Here is a 20,306-nt window from a genome sequence, read left to right on the forward strand (position 1 = left end):
ACGTAAGCCCATGTTGAAACAAAACAAAACCCTGAATCACCTCTGCAAAAGGAAATTGATGAAAAGACTGCTGTCCAGAACAGAATGTGAAAACAGGGAGGGATGCTTGCAGGAGCAGTGTTGCAAAGCACCTTCAATGTGCTGAGCAAGGTGCGTGCCTGTGCTCACTGCGCTCCCACTGAGAAAAGTTCAAAGGACAGCACCGCGTGGGTGTCTCTCTTCCACCATGCCTTCGTCTTCCTTCAGCCTTTGTTGGTCTGAAGTCTTATTTTGGGAGTGCAGTTGGGACTGGAGGCTTCATTAAGGAGGAATCCCCTGGTCTTCATAATGCTGTAGTCCTTCTCCATCTAACTGAATGTTAATACAAGTTGGATGCTGGATTTAGCAAAGTGATTGCTTTCGCTGGTAAATTGAGAACAAGTAATTGAGCATCAAGCCCCAGGGAGAAGAGCTGATGCCAAGTTGCCCAACATCCATAGAATGCACCTTTGCTTCAGGGGCTCTCTTGTCTTCCCTGGTAACTGCATTTGGCTGCATGGTGGTGTGCTGTGCTGGCTGGCAATAGGGATCCTGAGGTGCAGGGAGATGGGCATGCCGGGTCGCCCATGGGATGGGCAGGGAAGGCAGGATGCAGAGAGACCTGGGACACACAGATCCTGGAGATCGGGGTTTATGCCCCAAATGGAGAACCATAGATCAGGCTCTGCAGCCTTGTGGGTTTTAGGTTCATCCACAGCTTTAGGAAACTGCTCAGGGAAGGGTTTGGGTGAAGGAGCTGTGCTGGGCCTGGTGGGAACATGCCACCAGGTGGCTCTGAATCCCAGGGATCCAGCCCGTCTCCCTGGAAGGAGGAGGTGAAACCGGTGGCACCCAAGTGACAGCTCTGCACACGTAGCCCTGCGGTCCCCAGCCCCCTACGCCCAACCCACGCCTGCTGCCCACCCGCTGCAGGGACCTGCGTCCAGGGACCTCGTTCTGCTCTGGCAGGCAGCGAACACTCCTGACTGCTGTAAGATGTTGGCAAGCACTTTTCTGGGGCTCCCTCCAGAGCAGTCTAACCTTTAAAAACACACAGAGGAAACGCTCAGCTAAGTGAAATAACAGGTCTTGGCATTTTCAAAGAAAGTGCTGGCGTTGTCTTTGGGTATTTCCAGTGCTCTTAGCTGTTTGGGAGGTCAAGTCTCTCTTAATTATGTGTTTCTCCGTTACCTCTTCCTGTCCACTTGGCACAGCGCGTGATGGAAGCATATGATGTTTCTTGGAAAGGCTGTAAAGATTTCTCTGAAGCATTGAATGGGCAGCAGGAGTTGGGCAGGGGACTCAGGAGATTTATTTCCACTGCAGATGGCACTGACACTGCTAAGGAATGCTCTGTTCTGGAAGGTTTCTGTCCAGGCAGCTCCTCGTGAGACTTGGGGATCTTGTGACTTGGTAGTGTTGGATTTGCATCTCCAGAGTAAGACACCGCGGTACAGGGGAGTCCTTAGGGGCAGAGGTCGCGAAACTTGTCTGATTTCATCCTAATGGTCTGTATTGATCTCCTATCAAATGTGGTACAGATGAACCTTCCCTTCTCTCAAGCCGGCAGAGTTTTTCCTCCTGTTCCTTGTCTTTCACACATGTGTCCCTGAAGCAGTTTTTTCTGCCTGCACCAGCTGATCCCGAAGGCATGGGAGGGCACTGGTGGCTGTGGGAACTGGCTTTCAGCTCTCGAAATGGGGGCTGGCTTTTCCTCATTTACCACTGCTGAGCACACTGGAGCTGGTGACCACCACCAGGTACCCTCAGCACCACCACCCCTGTTGAAGGGAGGCTGTTGCATCAGGCTGCTCTGGATGCAGTTTCTTTGCTGCTCGCCTTCTATACCCTATCACTTTCTTTCTGCTGTCCAATAAGTCCCAAAGGAAGTTGAGAATCTAAATAAAGATTTATTTTTTTCCTAATAGAAATTAGGCTTCAAAACAAATGGAGTTGGGTACGCTGAGGGAGGCTTGGCAGCATCTTCTTTTTACCTTTTGAAGGACTTGCTGTATTTAAAGGTGATTGCTTCAACAGCACAATTTCTGTTGAGTTCAGCGTGGAAATAGGAGCAGTTAACTAAGGTTGGAGCTGGCTGAGGATAGGATCTGCATCTGTGGGTATGTGTAGTCCCAGATCTGTGGATCCCAGAAGTGGTGGAGCAAAGGAGAAATGGGGCACCTTATGACAGGATCCCGAGAAGATGCTTTGGTTAAAGCAAGAAGAGATGGGAAGAGCAACCTCGACGGCTGAAATGGAAGCAGAATGCAATCCAGATGGCCTCAGGTTTGGGACTTGGGGAAGGAGGCTCTCCTGGCTCAAGATTTTCTGACCAGGTATTACCCTCTCTTCCACCACTCCCCCTCCCCTTGCCTTCCCTAGGTACATACATACCTCAGGCTGCAGGCATAGCCCTTCATCCACATGAATGGAGACACAGCCGGCAAAAGAGCAGCACACCTCCAGGGGACCCCAGGAAAAACTACCCCTACATGGATGGAAGCTTCAGTGAAGATGACTGGGACAAGCCCAGCAGGTATGGAGGAGTGGGAGGACGCAGGGAGGCACATCTGCAAATGTGGGTGTTGCTGCACAGGGACAAGGGGGCATGGGAATGTGATGGAGCGGTCAGCGTTGTCCCCATCTTGGCATCAGGCAGCCATGGGAAGGGGTGCTGTGGTGGTGATCTGCTCTGTTGAACCACCTCCACATTGCCAGGTTACCCTGTGTGTAGCTCTGTGGCACCTCTGCCATGGCCAGGTGGCATTTGTGTCTGGAGTTAGGGCGGTCTCAGCTGCATGGACCACAGGTTCTTACCATGTCTCATACTCCTGCTATGTACAGGCTGCAGTGTTTTCATAGTTTAGGTGTAATAAATAGATATGGTCAGGGGTGTCCCCACATGTGTTGCCCAGACTTTTTCAAGTGAGGATGCAGCTTCACAACAGTTCAATGCCACAAAGCCAAAAAGGCCAACCAAAGTTCTTGGAGGACCAGTATGAGGTTGTGTGTCCAAGTTAAAATCCTCCAAAGCTGTGGCTGGACGTCTCTCTCCGTCACACTTTGGCCCTTCCAACACCACAAACAAAGCCACACTGAGCGAGCATGGTCGAGTCAATCCCCCGGCTCAGCCAGCATGGGAGAAATCCTGCAAGACCTCCCGAGCCTGTGGAGGAGGCTGCAGCTGAGCCACGCACGGTGGAAAAGCCTCGTTGCTTTGTAACTAACCCTCTCCTCGACATCCTCCAGAGTCCCCATAGTTGTGTGTGTCGTGTTGTTACTGTCAGTTCTTTTTTTTCTTATTTTTTTCCTTAACTTTGTTTGTCCAAACAAAACCCTTAGAACATCTCATGGCCATTTCCACCTATTTAAAGATGATCAAACTGGCAGGAAGGCTGGCAGCAGCGGAGACTTTGTTCTTGTTTTGCCTCTCAGCAAGAGCCGGCTTGCAGAGGTCGTTGATCCCTCGTGGCCCTCGCGGCGAGGCTGCCGACAGCTGAAGTTAGCAAATCTGAGCGCTCGAAGCCCCGTGTGTCCCTAATGAGGGCTTCGAGCCCTGATGTCAAAGTGCAAGTGAAATGTTTCATGCTGCTGAGCCCTTTTTATTAGGGAGAAAAACAAAATGTCTTTGACCCTGGCTGCCTTCAGCCTGGAAAAACCTGCTGACCCAGTGGTGTGAGAGCCCATACTGATTCATCCACGTCCTGGACATGTTTGTTATATTGCTGATCTGAGAGGCAAGAAACTGGTAACTGGAAGGGACGTTTGCCTCCTTGGGAACCTGGGAGCAGAGGAAGGAAATGAGTAAGGGAAAAGAATTGAAAATGCCTTTTGGAGGGAAATTTTGGTTTGTTTTTATAAAGTCTTGCTGGGTGTTTTTTTGACCTTTCTGCCTGGTGTAAAGGCTACTGTCCTTTAAAAGCTGATGAAAGGTAGGGGGTAAATTTACAACACAATAAGACATGTCAGATACTACTTTCTCCAGGCAGGCCATAATCCAACAAGGAGCAGAAATGTGTGTGTGTAAGTTTATGTCTGTGACAGACTCCCATTTAAACCAGTGGATGGAAAGCAAACCATGTCTAAAGACTTTGCAGTTAATAGAGATCTGAAAAAAATCTCTATTATCAGTCCAAGGGGTCATTATATATTTAATGGTCAACCTCTCTTTGACTTGTACTCAAGTAAAATGTTTTGACTTTGCTAAGTGGCTCTGGTGGATGAGCATCCCTTGCCATCTGCAGCACTGACGGCCATGAAGCCATGAAAGATGCTGCCAGATGTTGCAGAGGTGGAGCCTCGTCCATGCAGCTCCTAATAAGATGTGTGGAAGATGCATTAGGGCTGCTCTAATGTCACTGTCCCCTTGAGGAGTCTCCCCATGACACATTAGTGGGTTTATCGTGACCTTGATTTAACACTGTGGAGAGTCTCCTCCAAGAGGCTTCTGTTAAACTGCTAAATGGTCTCAGTTTTCTGTTAAACTGTTAAATGGTCTCAGTTTTGCACAGAGCCTGGTGTTCAGCAAGCAGTGTCTGGTGTGACCTACTTCTCTGGCTTGTTCAGAGGACTTTAGCATGTTTAATTGCTATTTGCTTTAGAAGTCTAAGAATTTAACCTGGCTTGTGGTCAGAGATAAGAGATGCTGAAACTGCCAAGGTTGGAAATTGCAGAACCCCGAGCGTGACACACGGTGTTATTAACGTGTGTTTGTACCAGCTTGAGAGAGGTTCTCTCTGTCCTTACTCTCTGTTGTAGACAGAACTGGTGGCAATTTTTACATGGCTGTAGGTGCCATGACTGTTATATAGCAACAAAAAGAGACCTCCTGAAAGTAACGGCTCAGTTCCCTGGCCATCCCAAAGCAAGTAAGACTCAGTTTGTATGGGTTAATACACGACACTGTCTATTGCTGGCTGTAGTGCGTGTTTACTTGTCCAGCCCAGGGCAATCATTTTTATATACATCTTTGCATTATTTACTCTCATAGAGACCTAATGTATTTATCATTTTCTCACCATGTCTGTTACCCTCTGTGTTTTTCTCTCTCTTCTCAGGTGTTCTGTGTCTCAGATCTGAGCTCTATCCCATCAGCCTTTGTACTAACAGTCTCTGAGGCTCCTGGTTTACCCATAACGCATCCTTTTTTCTTTCACTTCTCTATTTCACCAAAACGTCTTCCTAAACCTACAATCTTCCTACAGGCACTTTTTAATTTACCCTTTGAACTTTGACATTACTACACCAACTTAATTCTTCCTTTGAAGGACACTTACCCCGTTAGTAAATGCATGGAGGTCTCGTATTCGGACTTTTGTCTGAAAAGTTCATATGGTTTGCTTTTGTATATGAAGACTCTTCAAGTCTCTGCTTTTACTGGTGAGACACTTGCTGTAGCCTTGCGGCTTTCATCCCGCTGCAGAAGAGTGCTGACAATGTTTGGTTCCTACGTTACAACAGATACCCCAACCGCCAAAACGGCCTTGAGACCACTCACGAGGATAGTTTTTGGCGTGTTTTTGGAGAAGCTTTGGAGGATTTGGAAACATGCGGCCAGTCTGAACTTTTGAGGGAGATTGAGGTAATTCGCTTTCTGAATTTGCTGCTGATCTGACTGTTTTGCCTTGCTGTAAATGTTAGACTGTTTCCACGGATCTGTTCATTGCCTGTAGCATCCCTGTGCTGCCAGTGGTGTGAAGGCAGGTTTGAGTTTAATCTATGTTAGTGTTTGTGCTAATGGATAACTATGTCTCATTAGACAGTTGCTTGCATGCACTTTTTTCCCTGAGCCGATGACTTCTCCACCAGGAGCTCCATGCTCTTTTTGCAAACCGTTGCTGGCCAGCAGTCTCCATGTGACTGTTGGCAAACCTTCCCTACCAAACGGTAAACCCTCTGCTTGGAAAGATACTGTCTGTCCAAAGCACTCAAAGGCCAAGCAAAAGGAGCCCCCCAAAACCCCACTGGGACTGAAGCCTTGGCTTACCTCAAGTATAGACAGGCCCGACATACATCTTGCATTCAGCTGTCACTCTGCCGGAAACTGTTTCAGTGAAATAGGTAATTGGAAGCTTTTCAGCCAGCCTTCCCTGTGGAAAAATCTGAAAAGTAATTGCTTCCTGCAGAAATAAAGCTTCCTCTCTTCACAAACCACTTTCTCTTTTCTTTATCCAAAACACTATGGAGGTCATGTTATTGTGTCCGGTTATAGGATGGGGAGCCTGGATTTCTAAGCTGTGGGATGCAAATAAAGGTCTCCCCCGAGACTGCTGAGCAGCGGGAAGCAAACCTGCCCCGCAGGATGGGACCCGTGGTGCTGCCCTCCCCGGTGCTGCTCCCGCAGCCCAGAGGGAGGAGTGGGACCCCGCGAGCTTCTCTCTGCCCTTGCCTTCTGGGGGCAAAGGACTGGGGGGAGCTCGCTGGGTCGTGCCCTCCATCACGCCCAGTGGGACTGTTTTTATGCACAATTGCATATTGCTTAGGCTTCAGGGAGAAAAGGCAATTTCTGAATAATCGGAGGTGGAAAAGGAAAGTCCTGTTTTGCTTTTTATGTGAAAATATTGGTGACGAGGGACTTAATGATTGTTCTTTCCTCCTTGATCCTTAGCAACTGTAAGTGGGGGAGGAAATCTCAATTAAATTTATTGTGCTGAAGCACGAAACAGTGTATTTGTCATCTTAACTGTGCAAAAAAATGCTGACTTAAAAAAAAAAAAAAACAAGAAACAAACCCCCAAAATCCCCATCCCCCCCAAACTATAACTTCTTCCGTTGATCACTTATTTCCTGGACCTGAATATATTTAGAAATGAGTTTAGGCAGCCACTGTCAACCTTTCTGAACTGTTGTTGACTGCATAATGGCTGGCATCTACATGCCAAAGAAGGGATTTGTTGGGTTACTGTGAAATGCTGGGACAGGGAAAATACCTTTCTGCCCAGTCCTTTTCCAGGGATCCATGGTGCAGGGATGCGTGGGCTTTTGATTCATGCTGTTTTAAGTCTTTGGAGCTTTGACAGTTGTAGCAATGCTTTAAAAAGATGTGAAGAAATTTTACAAAAAGCTGAGCAGCTCTAGGATTTTGGTGTATTTAGCACGTTTCTAGAATATTTTGGAAAGTTTTGGGGACAAAAGGAAAGTGCTGTGTTTTCGGAAGAAGACTGATGGGTTTCAACTCCCCTTTTATCTAATCCAAAGTACCGCTGATCTGTTCCTCCCTCTCCATGTGCCCGTCTTCCCCAAGGTGTGGTGTGGGAGGTGTGATGTTCATTGGAGCTCTTGCTGTATCACAAGTTTCTAAGCCCCAGCTCCTGGCCTCCTGTGATTTTTATGACAGTCACAGATTTTTTTTTTTTAATATTTTTTTTCTAAATTTGCCCCTTCATGCTCCACATTTAAAAAAGAATAAAAGTCACGCAAGATGACACAAGATAGCCTGGGAACAGGTTCACACACAGTAATAATCCAGTCCCAGACTATGGGGTATGGGTAGAAACAGGCTTTTTCCAGTATGTCTAGTGAAGCCTGTGTCCCCACTTTGCTTTGAGGGCCCACCAAGACATGGGGAAAAATAATGTGGGGCAGCCACAGGCTGAAGGAGTCCAGAATTGCCCTTTCTGCTCCTTGCACTTCACCCAAAGCACCTAGCAAATTGCTTATGATGCTGCAAGGAGTATTTAAATACCTTGAAGATAGAGAAGGAGTCGAACGCTGTAGGAGCGGTGTGCCGTTGGGTACTGGCCAGTTTTGGTATTTGCAGTGCATGAGGGAGGACAGCAGCACGGCGTGCACGGACCTTTCTGTTCTCCTCCCTGGCTCTACAAAGCTGGTGGTGGTACGGCACGGCACGGCCTTCTCGGGAGTGTGGGGCTGCCTGAGGTCAATGAACAAACATACCCTGGTTGGCTGTACTGCTGTTTGCTAAACTGTATTTCAAGTATGTGGTAACTCAACGTCCTTTCAGCATGTAGCAGGTATTTGAGTTTTGTCCAAACTTGAGCTGATTAAATAATTTTTGTGTGAAGACCTGAAAAGTGCAAAGCTAAAAGGTTTTCTGTATTTTATCCATCCCTATTTGGGATAATGTAGGTAGTGCTGGCATTTTCATGCTGCCACCAGAATTCACTTTATTTGCCTTTGTTGCATCTTGGAGCAAAGACCTGGAGGGCCTTGATTAGGGATTTAGTCAGATGATATTTCCTCTGTGCACAGGAGCAGTTGCTCTTCAGCTTGTCACATCTAGCATTGCTGCATTTTGCTATCTGTGCTAACTTTGCTATCCCTACCTTTCCTTTTCTTTCTTCTACCTTTTGACATTTAATGGGACTGCAGAACCTTGGAGCCTGAACTTTGAAATGACAGTTTTCATTACACTGTTTAAATGGACTCTGTGACCTGGAGCCAGTTGAACTTCCATAGACTGGATTCTTGACTCCTTCATTAGCTTTGATCAGTGTAATCTCATTAGTGAAAAGCATTGCCAAATGGAGTAGAATCTACTTAGGGCCAGCTTTTAATGGATGCTATCAAGGATGACCAGGCTTAAATACTACTTAATTTCATATTTTAAACTCAGTTTTGCTTAGTGAGGGCTCCCATTTACTGACAGATAAAATCCTAATTTCTCTGCTGAATTGGCCTCAGTAGAGTCCAAGGTATTGACTTCCCTGGGCCATTGCCAGCACTGGGCAATGCTGACGGTGAGCTGCAGCCTGCAGGGGCAGGCTGAAGAGCCAGGCAGATAGTGTTTCCGCCGCGAGCCCCCTGAGATTGGGATGTCCATCCTGCTTGACTACCAAGAAGGTTCCTGCACAAGATGAGGCCTGCCTTGCCCTGTTTGTGTAGAAGGGGTCATCAAAAAAGAAGGACATGCTTCACAAATGTTTTCTTTTGAGATAAAGCTCCATGTTGCTGGCAGCAAGCTCCCTGAGGTCTGGAAATGGCTTTTATAGCTAACTTGAAGAGCTTCTTGGTACTTACTTTCCTGATTAATGAGAGCAATGATGCACCCCTGTTGTTGCCTATGCCACTTTTGTTGCTGCGTGGTCCATCTCTTCCTGCTGCTGGCTCAGCAGAGTGACTTTGTGCCCTTGCCCTACAGGCATCCATCATGACAGGGAGCGTGCATAACCTGGGGCTGGAGGGCAGCAAGCTGCTCCTGGACTCTGTCAACCCATCAGGACTGAGCCCATTGAGGAAAGCAAACTCCAGCCGTGATGACGGACAGACCGAGGGCAGCAGCTCCCCTGCCAAGAAGAACGAGAGGAACCTGGACATGAAGAAGGTCGAGAAGGAAATGCAGGAAATCATGTCTCCTACCCCTCTCGAGTTTCACAAGGTCTGTGCTGCCAAGGGTTAGTCTGGCTGTGGCACTGTGGTACGTCAATGGTAAAAGCTGTAGAAGCTTTGCAACCTTGTAGAAAATCTCCTTTTGTTCAGACACCTGCAGAAAATCTTCCTTGTTAAAGCTGGCCCCCACCGAGGTCTTCAGCAAAGGTTTCCAGAGGCTCAGGTTAAGAGGAAGGGGCCTCTTTGGAAGAGTAATAGGATTTAGCTGCCATGCTTCAGTTGTGTTTAAACCTGTGCTTTGCTGTTTCCCTTTATTTTATGTGGTTTCTAGGTCCTTGTGTTCTGGAGTTCATTAATTGGTGCTACAGACACAGGCGAGAGAGCTCAAAGTATGGTCCCATGGAGACCCATCAACCCTTTTCCAGTGGCACACTCCATTCAGTAGGCCACTTTTCTCATAAAAAACCCCCTTATAATAACTTAAAATTAACTTATTTTCCCTCCCCTTTCACTCCACCCCCATCCCTTCCTGAAGGGGCACAAATGGTAGGACTTCAGTGATGGGGTACTTGTTTGAATTCAGTACCCAGCTGAATGTAGCCAGTTTAAGCATGGTGCAAGGCAACGGTAATTAGAAGAAGTAATTAACTGTAGATGCTGTTCATGCAGAATGCAGGCAGGGAAGGGAGCTGGAGAGGTTTCAGAAAATTTGATTGCTTTTTTCTTTCCTAGTGTGACTTTAGAATGAAAGCTGCAGTTACAGTAGCTGGAAAAAACAACTTTTTCGTGTTTGATCTGCTCCTGTCCTTCAGGGCATGGCAAATGTGTCTTTAAATAAAACTCCTTCGTACCTGAAGGAGGGGAGCTGTGTAATTAGGCATGTTAAAGGGTGACTTTTCGTTTTGCTGGAGCATCTGGTGTTGGCTGTGTTTGGAAATGAGGTTGAGGCCAGGTGGGCTGCTCCTGTGCGTCATCCTGGGCACTGTTCTTCCCAAGGATCCCACATCCATGAGGCTCACCCAGCCAAGAACACAGTGATGGAGTTAGAGCCTCATGGAAGAGATGCACTCCCAGTTCATGGGAGGCAAAGGGAGATTTTGGTGGTGTGGGGAATCAGTTGTCCCTGGCTCCCAGTGTTACCCCATGGCAAGATACGCTTCCAGCAGTACAACCCTCCTTTAGACGAGTCCAAAGTGTGACATACTCAAGGGAAGGGCCATGAGGTTATCCAGTTCTTGTCCTCAGTACATCAGCACTTACTGATCCAAATTTTCTGAAAAGAACTCATCAATAATATGGAGAAGTTTAGATGTTCTTGCTGGGTAACATATTAAAAATGAGCTGTCTTCACATTTGACACACATCTTGACAACTCTTCATGAACATGTTGATTTTTCATGTGTTGGTCTGGCATACACAGAGGTTGCACAGCATAGCTTGGGCCAGGGAAGGTGATACTCCATTAACAACACTTGCTTTGTTGCTCCTTGCATGAAATATGGCAGCTCAGTCTGTATTACACTGCTTGCATTTCCTTCCGTGTCCAAGGAAGAGGGACTGTTGTGTGGTTGGTTATATGCTGGTCACCAAAGGTCCATGCAACCTGTCTAAACGGATGATGTCTGGTAGATATGGCTCAATCTATATTAGCTGCCCGGGCTAAGAAAAATGTGCCCAAGAGACCCAGAGCAGAATTGCTGTAGGTCCACACACATTACCTATGCTATTCCTGTCCTCTCCTGTACGTCTCCTCCTGCCTCTGCTGCATTAAAACATGTGTTCTCTTTCTGCCCCTCCAGATGACACTCCACAAAGACCCGGAGAGCGAAGACTTTGGATTCAGTGTGTCAGACGGCCTGTTAGAAAAAGGTGTCTATGTAAATATGGTCCGTCCGGATGGGCCAGCAGATCAGTGTGGCCTCAAGCCATATGACAGAGTGCTTCAGGTAATAAATGCAAAATGCAATTCTGGAGGCTGGGACGGAGTGAATGAGTGGCTGAGAGGAAGAGAGAAGTGAGACCCATCCATGGCAGCACTAACTTTAATGAAAGGTAATAGTTAGCCAACTAGGTGAGCGCTTAGCCACCAAGCACTCAATGAGACCTGTGTTTTATAAAGAGAAATCACTAGGTAATACCCCCAGGTGGTACCCCTAGGTTACACCTATTCCAGGACACAGCCTGCCTGGCACTGGCCTTTTTGAGCTCAGGCAGCTCAAAACAACCGAAAAGCTGTGTTGCTTCCCCCTCTCACCCTCAATCCTTTTCCTGTCGTGTAAGAGGGTGATTTTTGGATGAACTAGATTGTGTTGACTAATACGTGTTCCTGCAAAGCCCCCTGTGGAGCTAAGTGGTATTCATGAAGTACTGTGCATGCCTTTGACAACTAAAAGAGTCTTCTAGGAAACACATCCTTCAAGCAAAGTGTTTTTCATGGATCTTTTTCTTTGAAAGATACTTGATCTGAAATAGCTGATGCAGAAACAGAATAAAAACTCTGGTCAAAAGAACAGTCTGTAATAAATGTGAGCTGGGCGTATTGGACTACCAGAGGGACAGTGAGAGCACAGTGAGTTTTGGAGATTGGAGAGGAGCTTTATATGGATGAAAAACAACTATTTTAGCCTTGGGGCAACTCAAACAGCAACTGAGAAAGTGCAACCCCAATGGAAAAATTGCCACCTTTTGGAAATGCAGATACGGTGACCATATTTGGAAACTCTCAGAAAGATGTTTAGTTTTACTAATTTCTAGGCGGGGGTTGTTAGTAGGATTAGAGCCAATATATGGTTGTACATCAGGTAACTGGAGAACTGGCAGCGCTGTGGGGAACCTTGTTTAAGCTTGTTATGGTCTCTAGCCAGTTGGCTGCTATACAATTATTCCTTCTCGGCTTCAAATAAAAGATGGTGCAAGAATGAACAAGAAGCTAATTAGGCTCTGGGCTGCCTTTCTGTTGAATGTTGGATGTGTTGCTTTTTGCGAGTGCCAAGTGCTCTGGGAGGTGTGCCTGAAATCCTAAACAAAGCGGCGTGGAGACTTTCGACATCCCCCTTCCGCATGCTGCGCCGCATGGCTTACACCTACAAGAAGACGAGGCGATTGCCATTGCGTTGACGTGTGGAGTTGTGAATGAGGGATTGCAGACCTGGTACAGGCAACTGCCGGCAAGAAGTACAGAGATGCATTGCTGAGGATGCTTCACAGTGCTGCTGATTAGGGGCACGATGATGTGCCCGAACGCCCGCGAAACGCCTCATCCCAGCTGTAACAGACCCTCTGCTTCTTGGCTGGCTGGATTAGCTGGAGCGTAGCGTAGCGTTGCACTAATGCCCTCTTCCACTGGAACTGCCTGGCTGGTGTAGAGCAAAGGCAGAACAAGCTCCTGGCTTCTCTCTCCTCGTCCACGTGTGGTCTAGAAATTGTCCTTAGTTGCTACGCTGTAAGGAGCACTACTGGGGTCAACTTTGTGGTCACCAGCTAGAGCAGGGGGACACTGCCGCCATCACAGAGCTCAGCTCCATGGGCATACATTAATGCTGGGAAAGGGTTTTGGGTGGAAGTGCATGGACTCATCCAGCCCCTACCCAGAGAAGGAAGCAACACCTGGCCCCAGGGGTTATGTTTGCTCTAAAGGTGGGTGGGAAATTCCTTTCTCCCTTCCCTGTTTTCCCTTCCCATGCCGTTTTCCAGCTTCTGCCATCCCAGAGCTGTCATGGCACCAAGCCCAGGTGCTCTGGTAGCTGTAGGCGAGAGAGCTGGGGTGGTTCTTGCAGGTGACCCAGCCTGGAAATGTGCTTCAAGGTCTGCAAGAGGCAGCAGTATCTGTACTCGTATCTGCTGAATCCTGCAGAGAGAATTTGCCGCTGCCTTCTGAGCCCATGTGAAATGCATCCGGACTCCTGAAATGAAGGATGTAAATGGAGAAAGGAGAAGCAGAAACTGTTCAGTGCAGTCTCAATTTACTGCTGGCTGAGCTGGAAAATGGTTGGCAGAAGCCTCAGAGTCTAAGCTGTATTTGTTTTCTAGGCACTGAATATGCCACATCATGGATTTAAAGCCAGTAAAAGCCATGATGGCAAAAAAATAATGGAAAACGGCAACCTTTCTCCTACAGGAGTGAACTGGAGAATTGGTTCTGAGCCCTGCAGTGTTTAATACTTGTAATACTGCCCCAGGCACCAGGGGTCAGGGTTTATGCCTGATCCAGACTTTTTTTCCCCTTTTCTATACCAGTTATTGCATCATTTCTCAGCTAAGCAAGGATGTGCTCAGCCTGAAAGGGTGCCGGCACTCTGCTCTGCTGTGAACCTGGAATCAGGGACACCCAAGAGGTGTGTGTTTTCACCGGTGTGGGTTTAGCACCAGCCTTGTATTTTCTGACTAACAAACATGGTCTTTCTGTTGTTCCTCCCCATGGCATGTCCTAAATCCATCCCGGCAGGTAAACCGCGTCCGAACGAGAGACTTTGACTGCTGTCTGGCTGTTCCCTTGATTTCGGAGGCTGGAGATAAGCTGGACCTGGTGATTAGCCGAAACCCCTTGGCCCTGGCTGCCAACGCTCCCCCGCAGAAGAAGGGAGAGCTGCCGGTGCAGGTGGCCCGTGGCGCCGAGGTCAAGGCGAGCGTCCAGACGTTCTGAGCAGCGGGAGCAGAGCAGGTGGTGCTGGGGGCCTCTGCTGAGCCGTTGCGGTATTTGGGGTGTTTTTCCTGGTTTTTGCACTGGTATTTGTAAATGCTGTGTGTACCATAACCCGCAAGTGGGGAGGTGGGTCTTCAGCTGAGCTGTCGCCTGTAGACCGCCAAATACTGCTGGGAAGGTCTGAGCTGGATGCACGTCTCAGGCCGTGGGCAGCGCTGGCGATGGGACGAGCTGCCGATGGGAGGAAGGAGCAACCACAACCATCCCCCGTGGCAGGGCATCCCCCTGCGCCCCAGCCGTCAGGGTGTGCGGGGTCCTGCCTCTGACACCCTCCTCACCCTGAAGGCCTTGGCCATCCTCTAAACACACATGGTGCTAATTATGTTTCTTGTTTGCTCGCTTAATCGCATACAGCAAAGTTGAAACACCTTTCCTTTTCTGTTGTGCCCGGCTCCATCGTTTAAACGCTCCTGGTAAATGGATTTCCGCAGCCCCTTGCGCTCTGGGTGCAGGGCTGTAGAGAGCCCTGTTTAAAAGACACCTCAAAATGTGCTTGAGAACGGCTGGATGCGATTCCTGTTCAAAATTGGTATTTGCAGCTGCCTCCTGCCAGCCCCATCCACACTCTCCTGGCACGGCTGGCTGGCCCTGCGGTGGGATGAGGCACCTCGCCGGCCATCGATCCCGTGAGCAATGTGGTCACCTGTGCTGGAGTAGTCATTGCAGAGCCGGCGGCCGTACCCATGGCTGAAGGCCTCGAATACCTGCCCAAATCCCTGGCCCCCTCCTTTGTCCGGGCTTTATGGAGATCTCTTGCTTGCAAACCTGTCGCGTTCCCCAAGTAAATAGCAGAATAGCGGTCTTCCCAGGGCCATCCCTCATGTTTTGAATTAATAACACTTTGTCGTCTCCCGTCAGGCAGTGGCATGAGAAGCCCTTCGTTAGATGGAGGTCGTGTGTCCCGCGTGGGCTGGGCGGTGTGTGCGCCCACGTGGGTTCGGCTGCTCGCCCCTGGTCCACCCAACCTTCACCAGTCGCTGGCCTCCCCGTGGCTTTGCAAGCATGACGCCCCGCGGTCGCTCCCCTCTCTCCCCAGAGCCCCCGGCCCCGCGGGGACGAGGGGCTGTGATGTTTGCATCGGTTTCCTCGTCTGCCCGCCGTGTTTCACGTGCTAGCACTTTATGACGGTGTTCATGTGCCGGTGGCGGCGTGAGCCTGGCATCGCTTTCCCCGGGAGGGCTCAGGCACAGCGGAGACGAGGAGCTCGCTCGGTCGGGGACCTGCAGCCCCGGCGCCCGCCGCCCCCATTCCCCGCTCACCCTTCGGGTTCCCCCATCGCCGCCTGCGTGCCGGTGGTGCGCGTAGGGTGTCAGATGGGTGTAGGCGACATGCTCGTCGCTTTGCTGAGCCGGGACTCGTCCATCACCGAGCTACTTTGCGACTCCGTCCCTCCGCGGTAGCGCAGCGTATCAGGGTGTTTCTTCCAGACGTGTGTCCGGCCTCATCCAGCTATTTGTTGTTGTAGCCATTTTCTCTTCGAGTATGCAATATCCCATACCATTGCTGCCACAACTAGATAATGTGCCATAAATGATACTGTGGAGCATTGACAGTGCAGCCGAAAGTGTTTTTATATGCAATATTCTGAGCAGTGGAAGCTCACTGGGGCTTCTCATAGGTTTTTAATGAAGGCTTTTAATAAAGGCTTTAAAATAAAAAAAGGAAGAAAAACTTGGTCCTTGTATCCCGTCCTATGCATTTTGAATGATATGAAGATGAAATGCGTTACTTAAATGTGTATTTTTATCCATATATTAGAGTGTATTCCTTGTAAAGTATTTTTATATGCTAATTTTCTTATGTATCTATGAAAGCACAATATTTAAAAGTACAGCATTTCAAAGAATATTTTAGTCCTGTTTTGGACCTCTTTGTAAATCTCTGTATTTAAATGGGATTGCAATGACACTGATTTTTTTTTTTTTTTAATTAAATAAAACCAAATGAAATACATTTGTTATTGTTCACGTCTCTTTCTGCTGGAGGACAATAGTGAGGCAACACTGTGCTTCCAGCCCTATTTTAACTTGTGAGAGGACCCCCAGTTAGGAAAACACCTCAAAGGACAAGGGTGAGGGCATGCAGGCGGTTTTGCTGGGGGACCACTGCTTGTAGGGCTACCAGTGTGGGGCTGGGGTTGTCCCTTGCCACTGTCCGGCAGGGGGAATTGGGGCCAGTCACTTCCCTCCCCGTGGACATAGAAGCAATTTTGCTGTAGCTCTTAGCGGTGCCCGTGCATGTGGTTACAGCACCACTTGCAGCTTCACTTGGCCACGCTGAAAATCTTGTTGGGTTAAACCTTGGCTACTTCATGAGAAAACAGCGATGCAGCAAAGCACGTGGTGGCCGTGGCAGCGTTTGCAAAGCTATGATTAATCCCTGGGGATGCGTTGGGAAGCTGCTGGAGGTCGGCGTGCCGGCCAGAGGTAAGGGCTCTGAACCCTGCAGCTGTAGTGGGGTGCCTTGGGGAGCCGCGCTGTGGTGGCCAGATCATCCCACCTCTGAAACCAGGCGTTGAAAGAGATGACTGCCACGAACCCAGAACGTAGTTCCTTGTGTCTCTGCGTTGAGAATTTCTTCCCTTTGCTCTTACAAAGGGGTTTGGGGCACTGCTACGCGCCCAGCGTGGGCAGCGCAGGCTGGGATGCTCCCCGGGTAGGGCCGTAGGCAACCTCTGCCCACCGGCAAGGAAAGGGTGAGCTGGGTTTTGCAACCCTTCATGGCCAAGTGGGTAAGGCAGGAATTTTCGGAGGCTGAGCATGGTATGGAAATGCTCCTGGTTAGACCCAGGGAATCATTGCCACGTAAACAAGCCTTATCTGCCATCTCTGGCTGCCCTCCTGGGGCGCAGGCTTCAGAACAAGGCCCTTCACGCGTTTGGCTCCGGGGACCTACCAAAGCCGCGCGGAGCCAACCGAGGCGCTGGGGCGACGGCAGGTTTAGCGAGCACCCGTGCAACGTGACCGACGGGGCTTCGGTGCGTAAAGCAGGTAAAAGGGTAGCGCGGTGCCGCACCCCTGGCATGTGCCGCCAGTCGCCTCGGCGGGCAGCGTATCCTCCTGCTAAATGTCACCCTGCGTCCCGCAGACCTCAGCGGAGGGAGCCAGCCGCAGCCACGGGCAGGTGACGGCCGCCCAGGGCAGGTATATGAAGTCCTTCGGCAGCAGCTCGGGGCGCATAGAGGCTTTTTAAATTATGTATTTATTGTATTTTGGCCCGAGACACGCCACAGTTGCTGTCTGTGCCGGTATCAGGCTGCTCAGCCCAGGCCTTGCAACTTCGCCGATGGGAGGAGAAGTCCCCGACAGTCTCAAATCGCACCCAGTGAAATAACCAACCAAGCCAAAAAAGCCCCAGATAAAGACAGCTGTGGGGCTCATCCTGGGCACGGGGCGCTGGAGCCTTTGCAGTGATTAGGGCCTGATGCGTGACTGCCGAGCGGCTTTACATTTCACCACCAGTAGCCACCCACATGCCATTTTTTTCTTTCCCTGCCTCAAATCAGGAGTTAAGGAAAGGCCTCTCCGGTTTAGCCCTCATCTACTTGACTGAACAGCTCGTCAGCCAGCCTTAAATGACCGCTCCCATACACCAGGCAAATAAATGTTGGGTGGTTTTCTTTTTTCTACCTTTTTCTTCCTGTTGGGCTTTTCTGATGTGTTTGAAGCCTTGTGGGGGTGGTGGCATGCGGCCAAGACGGTACAGCCAGTGCGGGCAGTGCCCTGGGATGGGTTGGGTTGGGTTGGGGTGGCTCAGCCCGTGGCGAGAGCCCCCAGCAGAAACTCACAAAGCTGCACTCAACTCCCTGGGCAAGCTGGTGTCTGCAGGGACGGTCCTGTGAGGACATCAGCACTCTATTTTCAAGGAAAGAAAAGAAAAAAGAGGGGAAATGGAGAAAAGATTAAAAAAAAAAAGGCTACTTTCTCATGGCCTTGTAAGACCCAGCACATGCCCGACTGCACTCGATGAGAGAGTTGGTCTGGGGAAAACAACGCACCAGTGAAATAAGACCAGAAGCTGGGCAAGACTGACGTGACGTGGGTTGGGCCCAGCACTGACCCTTCTTCACGCTCAGCCGAAGTCATGGTGGGGGGGGAAGCCCAACAAAGCAAAGCGCTGTTGGTGACCCAGGGATCTCGCTGAGCAGTGCTTACACAGCATCAAGGTCTTTGCTGCTGCTCACCCCTCCCCACCCCACCAGCGAGGAGCCAGGGGAGGCACTAGAAAATGGGAGGGGACACAGCCGGGACAGCTGACCCGACTGACCGCAGGGAGATCCCACACCGTACGACGGTGTGTGCAGAAATACAGCTGTGGGGTGGGGTGGCCATTGCTCGGGGACTGGCTGGGCATCGGTTGGTTAGCGGTAAGAAATGCGTTTTCTTTTGCATCTTGTTTTTCTTGTTTTTTTCCTGTGTGTTTGGTTTTTTCTTTCCTCCTTTTTTTAATTATTAAACCGTCTGTATTGCAACCCACAATTTTTGCACTTTTACCCCTCCGATTCTCTCCCCATCCCGCTGGGGTGAGCGAGCGGCTGCGTGGGGCTTAGCTGCTGACTGGGGTGAAAACACGATAGACATGAAGTCAGATTGTGGGCTGGGCATATGTATAAAAATGGAGTATTTTATAAAGACAAAAAAAAAAACCCCAAACCAACAACCCCACAATAAAAAACAGGTTTAAAGGAAGCACTGAGCTACTCAAAGACCAAAAAAGCATCCAACATCATGGCTGGTTTATAAAGGAAAGTTTTATTTTCAGTTATAAGGTGATTACAAACTCATCTAAAAAAGCAAAGATGACTTAAAAATATCCATATACATTTCATTTATCTAAAAAGCAAAACAGAAACTGCAAAATACAAACATTTACCATATACACAAAGGCTAGGGTTTTCAGGATTAAATTACACTCCAGGATTTTTTTTCAAATACAAATATTCTGTTTTGGAACACACAAAAAATGTTTTAAAATGTTTTAAAAATATTTTTAAGGTTTTTTTTTTTTAAAAAAGTTCAGGTGACATTTTTAAGGAGGCCATTGTCAACGTCGCCTCCTCACTGGATGTGCTACTCATCACATTACTGTAGTCACAGTTGCTAGGAATTCAAATAATAAAAAAAACCACCACTGTTTTTTAGCCAAATACATCAAACAAGATGGACCACCTCTTATAACATGAAGTCCCTGGCAACGTTATCAGGTAACAAGCACAACATTACACTGGAGAAAAACAACATCCTATTGAACAACGAGCACTTCAGAACAGTACTGGGATGCTGCAATGCTGAGAGACCGTCGCTGGCTTCCAGGGCAGGAGCAGATCACAAACTACCTCGACTTGCCCCCTCAGGAATTTTTTTCCAGCCTCTCAACATGATTTTGCCACTGTTCTCCTTTTCTTTTTTTTATATATATTGAAAAAAAATCAAATCTTTTTAACAGCTCAACTGCAGAAGCAGATAGGTTTAGAAACAATATGTATCATGCCAACGTGTACTACGCTACAGGACCGAAGCCTTCCCCCCATATGCACGCACACAAAGGTACACATGTGCAGCTCCTTAGCATAATCAACTTTCACTTTTTAAAACTGTATTTTTTCCCATTATTTCTTCTGATTTTTTCAAGTTGGGCCACATTTTCCCTGTGCTGCAAATGGGAAAGCGAGCAGCACTGTTCCACTGTGCACTGCAGAGCCAAAGCCTCCAGAAACTCGCCCCTTTTTCAAACGTCTGTAATTTCCTTTACTCCTGAAGCTCAGGGCTGTGTAAAGCTTGTGGCAATTAAATTCTGACATTTTTACTGATTATTTCAAATTAGCACAGAGCGGCAAAACAAAAAGGCCGTGTCCGTGCTGCCATTCAAGAGCCCAGCAATACCAGCAGGATCAAGCTCTTTTCCAGTTGCAAGCCCCCTCACTAAAAGTTTTCCACCTTTGACGGGGATGGAGGAGTGATTTGTTTTCTTAATGTTTTCAACCTGCAAATGCTGATCTTGCCTCTTTTTTTTTGGTCAAATGGTGTCTGAAGCTTCTTCTGTCCTTGTTTTAGGACACAGGTAAATTGAAATAACCAATTCACAATTGGAAAAAAACACACAAGAAGTTACCTTTTCTATTTATTTTTTAACAACAGAAACAAACACATTCAGATTTTTAATTTTTTTTTTTTTAAGCAGAGCAGCATTGTCCTTGTATAGGCTCATTTTGGGAAGGCAGAAAAGAGCCATGATCTGGTGGAGGGTGCAGGGCTGGAACGGGCAGTTTTCCAGCTGGGGGTAGTGCCGATCATGCTGG

At 48.5% G+C, this 20,306-nt stretch overlaps 1 protein-coding gene across 1 annotated transcript in view; it reads left to right on the plus strand.

Annotated features, from left to right (window-relative positions):
• GRIP2 (glutamate receptor interacting protein 2) overlaps nt 1–13,948 on the plus strand; it is a gene marked incomplete at both ends in the record, with an annotated part of 286,640 nt that extends 272,692 nt beyond the window's left edge. The window contains 5 exons of the mRNA XM_082004592.1: nt 2,401–2,554; nt 5,479–5,599; nt 9,119–9,355; nt 11,106–11,252; nt 13,751–13,948. Of these exons, the coding sequence (XP_081860718.1) occupies nt 2,401–2,554; nt 5,479–5,599; nt 9,119–9,355; nt 11,106–11,252; nt 13,751–13,948 (857 nt within the window). The remainder of the gene's footprint in view (nt 1–2,400; nt 2,555–5,478; nt 5,600–9,118; nt 9,356–11,105; nt 11,253–13,750) is intronic.
• Nucleotides 13,949–20,306: the final 6,358 nt, after the last annotated feature.

This window comes from Phaethon aethereus, assembly GCF_964289735.1.
Source record: "Phaethon aethereus genome assembly, chromosome: 11".
In the NCBI taxonomy this organism is placed as follows: Eukaryota; Metazoa; Chordata; class Aves; order Phaethontiformes; family Phaethontidae; genus Phaethon; species Phaethon aethereus.